Source organism: Mugil cephalus, chromosome 9 (assembly GCF_022458985.1).
Source record: "Mugil cephalus isolate CIBA_MC_2020 chromosome 9, CIBA_Mcephalus_1.1, whole genome shotgun sequence".
NCBI classification, from domain to species: Eukaryota; Metazoa; Chordata; class Actinopteri; order Mugiliformes; family Mugilidae; genus Mugil; species Mugil cephalus.
Genome location: NC_061778.1, coordinates 9,345,150 through 9,359,359, shown reverse-complemented (window position 1 = coordinate 9,359,359; position 14,210 = coordinate 9,345,150). Strand labels below are relative to the sequence as shown.

The following is a 14,210-nucleotide window of genomic DNA, read 5'->3' as shown; positions in this document are numbered from 1 at the left end:
GCCTTTAATGTTATTTTCACTAGTCAACTGTCGTAAACACACATCTGTAAATCATTTAGAGGCTTAGCATCATCACTTTTAGACAATGTTTAGTTGTTTTTTCCACATTAATAGTTAGCTATGTTTTGTTATTTTTTTTAAAAATTTACCTATTAGAAAAAACTGTTTATCCATTAATTTTGCAAATTAATCTCATGTCACTTGCAACTGTACCGTTAGCTGTTGTTTTATTTAATGTCAAGTCTCAGCTTTAATTTGTACGTTTAGGGGTTCAAAACTAATTTGTGGAAAATCCTTTGCAGCGAATGACCGCCTGCCTTTTCTGACCCACAGCCCAAAAAAAATAGCTCAGTATTGTCCCTTGTGGTGCTCTGCTCTCCTGGACCTTCACCGCAGCCACCTTCGGCTTGTTGTCGAATCTCCGTGCTTTATTTGTACGTTTAGGGTTGTTATCCCGTTGAATGATTTTCATTGAGCTTTGACTTATTTGGCTGAATTAGAGCACAAAGAGCGCTGCTGTATATTTCCCTGCAGTCACCATTTTATTTCAATCAGCAGTGAAGTCATTAATAAATGCCAGCCCCACTGGTAGCCGTACACACATGCCGAAGCGATAAACAAAACCACCACGTTTGACGGATGAGCTTGGTCATGAGCCATTGCTGTTTTTTCCTCCACGCTTTCCTCTTTCCATCATTTTGACAGGGGTTGATTTTTGTTTCAGGAATATGCTGGTTTCTCTTTGTGCGTTTTTTTTTTTTTTTTTGCCAAATGCTGCTCGCCATTTTTTTTGTTTGTTTGTTTTAGAGCGGTTAGCATCTTATGGTGAATCCTCTGAGGTTACAGTCATGAAGTTGTCTCTCCAACGCTGACAGGAAGCATGAATATCTACATCCTGGAGAGCATTCTTGACTAGCTGTGCAGTCACGGGGGATTTTCCAGGCCATCCACACACTTGTGCTCCTCTATCTACCAGCTCATTTATCATTTCGTAGTTTTTCTGTGCACACCTGCTTCTTCGTTAAATGAAACTGTTGACTTTGCCCTTTGATATCTACTTCTGAAATATTTCTATTTTTTTTAAGCCTCATTTTTTATCTTCCTCACTTGTGTTGTCACCTTTTTTTTTATTCCTTGTACTCAGAGATAACCCCACACAACTCAACTCTGACCGAAAAAAAAAAATGCTTTAAGGAGACAACTGGCCAATTATTTCTGAACTCATTTTCCTACACAATAGTTTGAATCGTTGTAAAATGTAGCACAGATTTATTTTCAGATTGAATTTACAGAAAGCACAAAGCCTGATGATTGTGTAACTGTCCAAATACTACTTCTACTTCACCGTATTTCTGTCTGGGATTGGGAGGCTTCATTACTTCATAGGACAATGCATTATCAAATTAATTTACATAATCCATCATCAAGTCTGTGTTTCATTTTTTTTAATTCATCCACTTACTGACTATATTCAAATGTGTTGTGACATAATTTTTATGTTCGTTTTAATAATCTTTTTCTTGTCCAGTTAAAAAAATAATAAAAAATAGGACAATTCGTCATAATTTAAACTACCACTAAACTATTTTGATAATCAGCTCTCAGTGATAATTTTACAAAACAAAACGATTAATAGAGAAAATAATTGTCAGATTATTCCATAATAAAAATGATCATTAGTCACAGTTGGATGTTCAAAATTAATTTAAATGAGCTCCTCATCAACCAGCTACAACAGTAAAAACCTGTTTTTATATTAATACATTTATACATTAAAATCAAATATTTATGACAGGGACATTTTGCTGTATTTGAGTTCTGGTAATAGTTCAGTAGTTGTGCTTGTAACAATTACAGTACTTTTACAGTGATATTCACATCCTTCACTCAGGATGTGACTGCTTCCCTACTTCCTGTACTACTCATCACAGGAGGCGAAGGACGTAAAACGCCTGACTGAGTCTGTTCATGTAGTTTTTCTTCCTAAAATCCTCCCACTATCATTTCCTAAGAGTAAAATTTGTAGCAAAAGTTCAAAACGACAGTCACCCCTGAAACCCCCTGTAATCCACCCTCGACATCTTCAGTCCGATGCCAGTGGCTCAGTGGACGAGCAGACTGAGTGGGAGCGAGTGTTAATGTAATCTCCTCTGTTTAATTAGAGTGAGCGTGGTGGGCAGCTCAGGCAAACCACATTACCCGCCATCTGGTGGGGAGCATATCTGCTCTTAGCCACCCCCACTATCATTAGCCTCCGCAAGACAAGATCCAAACACGTACATGACAGCTCTTTATTCATCCTGCCACTTTCAATACAGACGCCGCTGCATACCATTTAGTCACTATGAGAAGGCCGCACTCATGCGTGTATCTGTCACAAATGTATTGTCCTGTAATTACACTATGCTGCACAGCAAAAAAAAAAAAAAAAAAAAAAAAAACAGCACAAAACAAAAAAAAGTTCTCAATAAAACTTTGCTATTAAGCCACAAAGGCTCAAACACACATGGTCTATTAACAGTGGCTGTTTTTCTCAGATATTTATGCTCGTTTGTTGTCAACTGAGGCTTCTAATAATTACTACAATACAACATACTAAAAGAGGACTTATAGTTTCAACATTTAGATAAAGGGATTTTAATGTATACACAAAAATGAATCCAGGTTTTCACTTCAATTTCACTCCAAGGTTATCATGGTAAATGGAGGTCTTTAATCCTACCACAAGGAGGCAGTATGTTACCACAGCTGACATCCAGTCCAGCTCAGACTGTAGAACAGACACAAGCACAACGGATTTACTGGTCCACAGGAGGCAGAGCTCACAGACAGTAGAGGAGGGCAATTATTGAAGCACAGAAAAAACAATGGCACCCATATATATATATGTGTGTGTGTGTGTGTTGGGTGGGCGGGGGGCTTCATTCGATCTGCCCTCACCCCGTGCTGCATCATTAACCCAACACCTTACAGTGGAACCACTTGATTGTGTCATGACACGACAATCATGCAGAGCCGTCAAGCTCAGCCATGCTTGGAGAAAGTTAAAGGTCAATTCAGTCATTTCTAAACATAGAAATGTCACGTATGTCTAGTTATAATAAGTATTTCACCCCCGACGACGGCCAAATGATCTGCTCCTGTGCTCCTGTCTGCAGCTCTGTAGGATTTGGGTTAGTTGTTTTTTATTTATTTTTTTATCTCTCCAGATGTATGTAGCACACAGCTTCAGATCCTAACCCCTTGACGGCCTCATTGGGGGTGAAACAGTCTTTCTCTGCCCCTGTTGTTAAATGAATGATCCTTTTCAAGTGGACAAAGGTTGTCCTATTATCACAAACCTTAAACTAGTTCTTCTAAAACACGCTCCTGAAGGCTGATCAGGAGATGAAAAAGTTAGAGCTGGCAAACCTTTTCTGTCCTATTTTCAACATTTGGCTTATCCCCATTATTGTATCTCGTACAACACATCTTAATACGGCATTTTTCTGCACAGGCTCGTTGTTGAGTGTGAATATACAGACCTATTTTATAGTCGCATTAAGCCTCCACACCACAACAGCATCAGACAACATAAATACAATTAGTCATGTTAGAGATATTTCTGCAACGAGAGAGCAAAAATACTAGAAGTCAAAATAAAAAAGCACAAAGTGAAGAATCAATAATTCTACACGGTGTCCTCTCTATACCCATGTATCATACTCTTGTTTGAAACACCAACCAAGCATAACATTGTGACCACCTTCCTAATATCATGTAGGTCTCCTTTGTGCCTCCAAAACATTTGTGTCTCATCAGAGAATAGACATGGGCCTTCTGAAGGAGTCCTGTGGTGTCTGTTAACAGGATGTTGTTAGTGGGGGGTTGGGGTGAGGTGGGCCTCTGTGGATCATCCCATAAAATACTTGATCAGTTTGGGATCTAGTGAATTTGGAGGCCAGGTCAACACCTTGTGCTGTTCTTCATGCTTTTTTTAGTTGTTCCTAAACCGTTTTGTGTGTGTCTGTGTCAGGCTGCGTCCTGCTGCCATCAAGGAGTGTCACTGCTAAGGGGTGGGGGTGCTTGGTCTGGTCTAGGTGGGTGGTACGTGTATAAGTTACATCCACACGAATACTAGGTCCAAATGTTTCCCAGCAGAATTGTCACAAAACGGTCAATGTCATTCACTTCTCCTGTCAGTGGTCATAATGTTGTGGCTGATGGGTGTATATGCTGCACGATCACTTTATCGAGATGTCTGTGAATTTGCCTGCTTCCCCTGTTCTCTCCTCCCGTCTCTTTGTTTCTTCCAGATTCAGACAAGAAGATCATATCCATGTGTAAAATACGAAGCTACAATGGTTAGCGTAGCATGAAGTCTGGAGACGCAGTTATAGTTTTTCGGCGAATACACTGAATTATATCTCTGTGCAACTAGGTTTATACATTGCATTTAAATGCAAAGGGAAATGGTAATTAGGGAGCTTTAGAGGAGCTTGGAAGAAGGTTTTTGAACAGAGCCAGGTTAGAGCTGTTGCTAGCTGTTTCCAGTCTCCATGTTGCAGCCAAGCTTCCTGGCTGCAATCGTCTGCCTCGCATTCAGCCGACAGATAAAGTGAGTGGTACAAATATTCTCATCCAACTCCTTTAAGTAAGTTTCCATTTAAGAAGAATCCAAAACAACACACACGAGACATTACAGTTTCTCTCTACTCTACCTACATCTCTATTCATGCCAGCCTTCGGTGTCTGTGTCTTCTGAGGGGTAACTGGCAAAAGAACGGCACTCACGGTTGCTCTCACATAAATGGTTCAGTTTTAAATGGGCTTTGGCACAAATCTTTTTGAGGCCTACATTGTACAAACCCTTATAAAGAAGCATCTCTTTCTTCTGTTCACTTAGCTTTTACTCTGGGATTTCCAACCAGACGCTAAGAGACAAAATCTGATGTTCAAGGTTTGGACCCCAGACAGAGCCACACATACTAATGACTGAGATAAGAGTGAAGCTGATCAAATCTCAGTACACCAAACGGGGGAGAGCATCCCCTCAGAGCAAAGACAGAGAGAGAGAGAGAGAGAGAGAGAGAGAGAGATGCAGCTCCAAACTGGGCTGCAGCCAGCTCCTACACAGTGGAGCCACAGACTGTGATGCATGAATAAATGAATGAAAGTAGTCCACAGTGGAGCCGCTGTTATTGTTGTGGCCACATTGGTGGGACTTACTCATGAAATTTAAATGTCAAAACAGGACATGAGCTTTAACAAAAGTCTATTTAGGGTTACACTTAAATCAGAGTTAGGGTTAGGGTCACTGTACGGTTAGGGTTACAGTAGGGGGAGGGTTAAAGTAGGGTTAGGGTTAGGGTTATAGTGGGGGTAGAGTCAGGCTTAAGGGTTACAAAAGGGTTATGATTGGGTTACAGCAGAGTTATGATTAGGGTTACAGCAGGGTTATGATTAGAATGAAAATAGGGTTATGATCAGGATTAGGTGTTAGGTTTATAGTAGGGCTATGATTAGGGTTACAGTAGGGGCAGAGTCATGTTTAGGGTTGCAGTAGGGTTATGGTTGGGTTACAGTAGGGTTAAATCACATACAGTACGTTTGAAATACTGTGTCTAGTCCAATTCAACCAGTATATATTAAATATAAAAAGATTTTTTTTTTCAATTACCTGTTCATAAAATGTGAAGAAATCCATGAAAAAAAAAATCAAAAGAAAAAAAAAACAGTAGTTCAATTTAAGTGGTCTAATTTCAGAAGGAGGCAACAAGCAACATAATTTCCCAAATGTCCTAAATTATGGATACATTATGACCAGCACTGGCTGATTACTAATTGTTTCCTCACCAATTAAGGAGATGACAGCCTCTAAAATAAAGCTGTAAAAACACCTCCGCACGAAATAAACAGAAAATAAACATAATTACTTATTGGTTACAATGCAGGTAATCACTGGTGCATGCAGACAAGCAATGTGGGCGTCTAACTACTGGTAATTTATAGCCCCTATGTCTGAATCCATTATTTTATTAAACTAATAAATCACATATAAACAGAATCAGGATTCAGTGCATATGTGTTATATTAAACTCTTAACTAGTCAAATAAAACTATAAAGTGCAATGTTGGAGCATGTGACTAGTGAATAGCTTTGACCATCTCATTATAATGCATTGTTCTGCTGGGAGACCTTTGGTCCTGCCATTTATGTGGGTGTCACTTAGACACATAACACCCACCTAAAACATTCTTGCAGACCAGGCACCATCACCTCATAGCAACCACACTCTCCGATGGCAGCATCCATCCCCAGCACAACACAAACTGCTTAGGAGCAGCTCAAAAAATGTTTAAAAAAAAAGAAGAAAAAAAAATAGCCCAAGGTTTCGACCTGGCCCCCAAACTCCCCAGATCCCAAACTAATAAAGCATCTGTGGGATATAATGGAACAAGTTTGATCCAGGGAGGCCTCCTACCTTCAACCCCAATGAGCCAGAACTGTTTTGGAGGCACAGGGGAGACCGGCACAATATCAGGCAGGTGGTTTTAAAGTTGTGACTGACTGGTTGACTTAAATGACTTGGACAATGTTTGTTTTGTTTCACACCACAATGGAGGGCAGAGAAAACACTTAGAGCTGATGCAGGTATATATCCCTCAATGAAAACGCCTTTTCTCCCCAACTGGCTTCTAACTTAGTGACTGGCAGCTCTGCAAATCACTGTTTACTCTTCACCAGAAGAGGGAGACATCAAATCCTTGTTAAAAATTTCCACACAGCTCCAATTCAACGCTAATATTATCAAACATTATTAACCTCCTCACAGTTTCAGCTGTTGTTCTTTCACATGCAATTTAAGCTACTGCTGCAATGCTCATTACTCCGTGTTTGATTTCCAGAATAATTCCACATGACACCGGCTAGATGAGCCAAACAGATCTGGGCCGTTTCTTGGATTTGGACTTGACAGTCAGACGAGGAAGGAATTTCGTTTCTGGCACTTGTTCCCTTCACCTGGACTCTAATCCAACATGGTGCTGCATACGGGAAACGCATAAATAACTCTCGCATCAAACGGTCTTTTAACTAAATGGTTTTCATTCATGATTCATCCATTTCCAAATAGCACACATCGTCCTCATCTCAGTTTTAATTATTTCTACTATTTATAGAGTTAATCAAAAAGGCCACACAAGTTCCAGTTTCTAGTGAAGTTAAAGCAAAAAAAATAAAAAATAAAAGAGAATAAACAGTACTGACAAAAAAACAAGCGTCACAGTTTGACTGTGAGCAGGTGAAAAGAGCTGAAGAGAGAGTCTCATCTGTCAGCGGACAGACAGAACAGACTTCATTTTGTTCTTGAGTGTTGAGAGACGCAAGCTCTGGATTTGAAATGACTGGAATTGACGTGATATGAGACTTTTCAACAATCCGCAATAATGACCTTTTCTCAGAAGCTACAAACTGTCAGGTAATGGCACGTCTCAGGTGAACACAGACAATCTTTTGGCACAGGTAAAAGGTGTTACCTAGCAACCCTCTGGTGTCCTATCAATAGTCGGCTTGGAGGTATCTCTGGAGATGCTCCCCCCCCGCCTACAAAGACCTGGTTCAGCTTGCTTCCACAGGCCCCATGACCCCCCTGGACAAACAACAGCCTCATTCTCTAAACCCCTGCTGACCTCATTGTCTCTTTGTGAAGGGAAAATCCAGAGTTGCATTCTGTTAAATGGCAAATGGTGCGTCCGCTGTGAGCAGGACAGACCTCCACACCTGCAACGCAGGCCTACAGATGAGCACGGACACCGGCGCCTTTTCCTCAGGACTGTACCCCAGGGAAACATGGTAAGCAAAGGGAGGCTGAATATTCACTACACCTTGCTCCATCTGTCGGATGTATGTAAAACCTGACAGCGGCACCCATCTTATATCGTCACCTTCATTTGCACCTTCACACTTTACACGTGTTGTTTTCTCTCCACTATGTTTCTGCCACATTTCCATATGTTTTATTTTTATTTTGTATATAATTAATGTGCATCTTGATCCTGATGAGGTACTGAATGTGCTGTGATGAATTCAAAGCTACACCTGTACTACACCAGAACTACATGTTTATCTACATGTAGCTACAATAGAACATGAGGGCAGATGGTATTTATTTTTATTTTATTTCGCACAGCGTCAGTCTGCGTCTCACGTCTGTGGAGAGCTTTATTGCAATTACCGCCATACTGTCAATATGTTGCATATATAGAAACAGCTGCTCCTTGGGGAGTGAGTGTTATACAATTGGTCTAAAAGCAGAAAACAGGGAATGTGGTTTAGTTTTATGAGACACAAAACACACATGGGAAAACCTCCATTAGCTCATTATGCGTCCATCACTCTCTGTTTGAGACGTGCACACCTGTACATGCCAAGTCTATACATCTGGACTGGTCAGCGGTGGCTAATATTCAGGATTACCGTCTTAATTAAATCTGACAGAGACTGACGGATGGACAGATGGTCAGCACATAGTTTTAGGAACTTTAGTCTAAACTGAAAACACCAGCTAAAACTGTTTCAAATAATAGAATCTGACTCGCCTCCTGTAATTCTTACAGAGTCTTGATGGAGACACAATATCAGTGATTGAAAACCCGGTGGCTGTCAGTCATCCTTTTCACTCAGAGAAAACAGCAGGAGCCGGGGGGGCCAAGGGAGCCCAGGGCTGGTTAAAAGGCTTTCATTCTGCGGTGAACAGTAAGCTCCAACCGTGCACCACCTGATGGGCATCAGACTCCAAAACACCAATCTTGCTTCATTTGTGCAAACACTAGCTGCTAAAACACACTTTCAGAAATGTACTGATCCAACTAAGACTCCATGTTTAGTCAAAGCGTCTGCAGAGCCGAGACAAGAACTACAGCGGATTTGCTTTTCAGTTCTTTTGTGTTGTGCATGTGTCAGATAACGCCTATTAACTACTAACTCTCTCAGTGCTGAGCCTCATTGTGCTATACGTGTAGCAGCTGACATTTCATAAATCTTCTCAGCTCATGTCAAGGATCAAGATGGCATTAATTCCAGTATTAATTGTTGCTTTAGCTCACAGACTGGTGAGGCTGCTGGCAGCGGTGTGTGCAGTCGGACTCCTGGGAGGCTTAGTTGTAGGTGTCTGGTTTCTAGGTGAGTCACTGTGTATGAGAAAGAATCACTAAATGAGCTTAGATCACGAAGAGGAAATGAATGTGTTGTTGGAGCTACTCGAGCCTTTTATAGGTCAGTGCTAATTTATACAGGAATTGTTATAATATTATTAATATTTAATGAGACTAACAATCAATCATTTTCTTGATTAATTAGTGTATGGATGTCAGAAAACAAGATGATATGTACAAGTTTTTAAAGATTTTTCAAAGATGCTTAAATTACTTTATGTTAATGTAAGAAAATCAGTGAATTCTTTGAAGATGAACTGTAACTGATTAATTGAAATGATTAATTGATTATGAGACTGACTGCAGATTTTCTGTTGACTGAATAATCCATGAATCATCTTAATATATTACTACAAATTAAATATTTTTTAAATGTGCATTTTAACTAAAAATCAACTTGCAAGTGCTCTTGGTCAGGCAGATTGTGTAATGTATGTCGTTTATCTCTGCATATGTGTGGCATCTCTTTGGTTTTGTTTCTTACACGCCGACATACAATGTAAAATAACACAGATTATATCAAATTAATATTTACTGATTACCAATATGACACTGCTATATGATCCTGAAATGTGTTTAAATCTTTAAATGATACATTTTTGTTACAGGAAAAAAAAAATGATAAGGTAATTCAGTAATAATTCAGTAGTAATTCAGTAATTGCGTCCCCAATGATGAAAAGCTGTAATGAAAAGAGTTTGTAACAGCAAAAAGGGGGTTATTTATTGAACATCTGACCTGTTTTGGGAGCTTGTGAGAGAATAAAAGTCAGGATAATGTCTTCTGTCTCTGTTTGGAAGAGGGAAAAAATTGCAAAAACAAAATCATGCTCATGATTATTCACATCCCTTTCTGCAGAGCACATATGTCCTGCACTGGGTACCAATTCAGAAATTAAGACAATCTTGCTGCCTGTCTCGGTTGTGCATTTAAAGGCGTATCTAACTATGTCTTTATGTACGTTTAGTCAAAATTCTGCTGAGGCCTTCCTCCTCCCAGAGTCCAGTGGGGCTTGGGGATACGAAGGAGACGTCTTTCTGCAACGTGACAGAGGATACTTCTATCTCTGACCCCAGGAAAGGTCTGTGTTTCCTCTGCTCTTTGTTTTTACGAATAGACAAACAGGTCCCAGCGTGGTTCATATTATTCATATGAGATTCAGCACACCGGGTCACCCCTGAACTGATTTTTAGTTCAGCAGTAGTGAGATTAATATTCAGCAGCAGCGTCTTGTTGTCTGTTGTTCACTCTTGAGAGATGCCCATTGACTGACATAGAAACATCACACATAATGATCTGTTTGTACCGACTACATTAGCATAGAGACTTGTGCTTTTCCTAATCATTTCCCTCTCGTAGAAGAGCCTCCTTCATTACTGCTGACTGAGAGCTCGTCTCTGGAGGGATTTTCAATCAATCAGGTTCAGTGTTTTACAGAATCAGCCCAGACAACTCTCTCCTGGAGATCCAGCTGGGGAAGTTGCCCACCTGGCTGCCAGTGTGCTATGAGAGGTGGAACTCTTCACTGGGAACACTGGTCTGCAGACAACTGGGTTATCTGAGGTTTGTCTGAACTCCTGGCAGGAATTTACTGCAGCTGATCATCTGAGCGTCCGTTCTCTAACTCCCTAATTTCCTCCTGCTTTTCTTGGTCGCTTTTTTTTACGATTTGCTAATCCCTCATTTACAGTCTTGCCTCACACCGTATAAATCTGAATTATCCCAATATTCACTCCAAACCATTTTGCACATGTTCTGTGACCAGCCTGACCAAGCACAAAGGAGTGAATCTAACGGATATCGGTCCAAACTACACTGATGGCTTCATACAAATTACCTCAGAACACAAGAGCAGCCTGGAAAATATGTGGCAGTTCAGGTAAAGTGATTTATTTGAGGCCTAGGAAAACCGTGGCTACCAACACATTAATCATGCATCATTAGTAACCCAATTTATTCTCATTTAGGGGCAGCTGCATCACAGGGAAGGTGATCGCTTTGCAGTGCTTTGGTGAGCAAATTAAACTTCTAGTTTGACTTTGCACCCAATTCCTGTACCAAGCTTTATGTCATAGTGGAGTGAATGATGGTGTTCGCTGCAGCACTTTCTGACCAATCCAGTTTCAGCTGCTTTTCTGATGAATGGATCTTTGTGCAGAGTGTGGGACACGAGCAAAGCTGCCCAGGATCATCGGGGGAGTTGAGGCCACGCTGGGCAGGTGGCCGTGGCAGGTCAGCCTCTACTACAGCAACCGTCACACCTGCGGAGGCTCCATCGTCACCAGTCAATGGGTTGTTACAGCTGCCCACTGTGTACACAAGTAAGACTGCTGACCTTACAAGCAGTAAAGGTCAGAGGTCAAAGATAATAATCGGTCATTAACAGCTGTACCGCATTGGACACACGACAATTGGCCCTGTCCTCCCAAATGTCAGCTACAGGCTGCCGCAGGTATCCAGCTGGGTGGTCTATGCCGGCATTGTGACCCGCAGCTCCGCTAAAATGGCTCAGCATACAGGATACGCTGTGGAGAAGATAATCTACAACAAGAACTACAACCACAGGAGCCACGACAGTGACATAGCCCTGATGAAGCTGCGGACACCTCTCAATTTCTCGGGTTGGTCTTCTCTCAAACTTTGAATGCAACACTTGAGCCTTTGTTGCTTTGTCTTGTACGGATTCAGCAAACAAGCCTCCATCCGACTTTTGTAAAGAATTAACAATCGTCCCAGATGTACTTATTGCTGTCGCTATGGATTAGGAAGATTAACACTTTGAATCTGGTACTAGCATATGTCTAATCTAAATGATACAGACATATGCTGCAGCATAGTGTTGAATCCATCCCTGAATACACAAGTCTTACAGAATCAACTCTTCGTAAATGTTCAAATGTAAGCACAAAGGCTCCAAAGGGAGTCATCCGGATTTGTAATAAAATCATTTGCTTCCAGGAACAACACCAAAAAATCAAGACTATATAGATATACAAATATCATTTACTTCCCAAATATGACTACTGGGCACAAGATGTCTCAAACATCTGTGTACTGTTTGTGCTTTGGTTTCATATTACCAGATATACTTTTCTTATTATTGGCTTCCGTGACATAAAAATATGCTTGTTCATCAAGTCTGATTTAATGCAAGAACAGAAACATTCCCTCTTCAGCAGATGAACCAAATCCCATTGTTAGTGAAATTTGACCTACTTTATTTGACAATTTCCTGCCTAATCCAAAAACGAGAAGGAAGTAAAGTCATTTAGACTTAATTATCATGTTGTAATCTGTCAGATTCGGTTAATAAAAAGGAACTTCTTTTCCTCCTTTGACTAGACACAATTAGGCCCATCTGTTTGCCTCAGTACGACTATGACCTTCCAGGAGGAACACAGTGCTGGATCTCCGGATGGGGATACACACAGCCTGATGGTGGTAAGATGCTACCGCGCTACTCGAAAGCAAATTTGCCTCTGCTACAAGCCAAATTCAAACACAGTGACACGGCATGCCAAGCGTATTGACATCCTTAAATGTGTGTTCTCTCTCTCAGTTCACTCACCAGACACCCTGAAAGAGGCGCCAGTTCCAATAATAAGCACAAAGAAATGCAACAGCTCCTGCATGTACAACGGCGAGATCTCGCCCCGGATGCTGTGCGCCGGATACACGGAGGGAAAAGTGGATGCATGTCAGGTCAGACTCACCTTTTTGAACACCACCTTGCGTTTTAAACACTCACCCTTTCTTGTGTGATTTGTTTGTAATGAATAGTCCGTATGTGTGTTTACCTCTCCAGGGGGACAGTGGGGGCCCTCTGGTTTGCCAGGATGAGAACGTGTGGAGGTTGGTAGGGGTCGTCAGCTGGGGGACCGGCTGTGCTGAGCCCAACCATCCTGGCGTTTACACCAAAGTGGCTGAATTCCTGGGTTGGATCTATGACATGATTGAGGTAGTACTGCACAGTGGTGTTCATTTATACTGTACGTCCTCTCTGCTACTTTTATCTGACAGCTGCAGAGGTTTCTTGAAGATGAAGAGTATATCTACAAAATATATGACCAGCTTACTAAATATGAGGCATTAAACATTAATGTACAGTATGCAGACTGGCTAAATGCATCACTAATAAAGCAACTCCAAGGTATAACACTTTGACATAAATGATGTTGCTTTTGCATGAGTGCTTTTAACTCTTATCCTACAAATCTTTCTACAAATAACCCTTTAAATGTAGGATTTTGACGCCTAATGGACAATATTTCAATGAGCTGTCGCCACTTTTACTTTTAACACCTACGCAGTGATCTCCATTTAAGTTTATACATTTCTATTGTTATAATTTTTTTATGCGCAGCAGGAAGGAAGTGGAGGCTACACAACAGGATAAAGTTAAGGTTCACAAGGGTTGCTTATAATGATCTGTTATCTCTGTTTGCAGAATTACTGAGGAGGGGCTCATGAAGCAAAGGACACCACTGATATATGAAGAGTTTAGACTTTTGAAAGCTAGAGTGAATATTTTCTATTTTAAACGTCTGTTATATTATGTACACATAAACACAGAGTAGAAATATCAAACTATACATTTTTACGTTGTATTTTCCATGTATTTAATATAAATGATGCCTCGTTCAACACCGTGTCCAGTGTGATTATTCAGCTCTGCTTTTCACCACTGCGTAAGGTACGAGTGTTCAAACACACGGCCCACGGGCCAAAAGCAGCCCGCCACAGGGTCCAATCTGGTCTGCAGGATGATTTAAAGTACATTGAAGACACTGTAATTTTTCCAATGAAACTTACTGCTATTCCAAGGTTTCCAACAGTTTTAGTAAGTTGAGTCTCTGTCCTCAGCGAAAATACATACAAAATAATGGTGCAGCTACAACAGGTAGCTGACGGTCGCAGTAGTGAAGGAAGTCACATACGATCGTGCAATATCACCACTTTGTGGTGTATAAAACGAGCCACAAAAGGAGACATTATTTATAATATTTTTTCGAGTT

At 40.8% G+C, this 14,210-nt stretch overlaps 1 protein-coding gene across 1 annotated transcript; it reads left to right on the top strand.

Annotated features, from left to right (window-relative positions):
* The first annotated feature begins 7,570 nt into the window (after positions 1-7,570).
* tmprss5 (transmembrane serine protease 5) lies at positions 7,571-13,833 on the top strand. The gene is made up of 13 exons (XM_047594731.1): positions 7,571-7,834; positions 8,599-8,737; positions 9,083-9,163; positions 10,163-10,276; positions 10,623-10,758; positions 10,961-11,074; positions 11,163-11,206; positions 11,354-11,516; positions 11,632-11,816; positions 12,538-12,636; positions 12,755-12,897; positions 13,001-13,153; positions 13,643-13,833. The coding sequence occupies exons 1-13, from the start codon at positions 7,571-7,573 to the stop codon at positions 13,649-13,651; spliced, it is 1,644 nt and encodes a 547-aa protein (XP_047450687.1). The 3' UTR covers positions 13,652-13,833.
* The last annotated feature ends 377 nt before the right edge of the window (positions 13,834-14,210 follow it).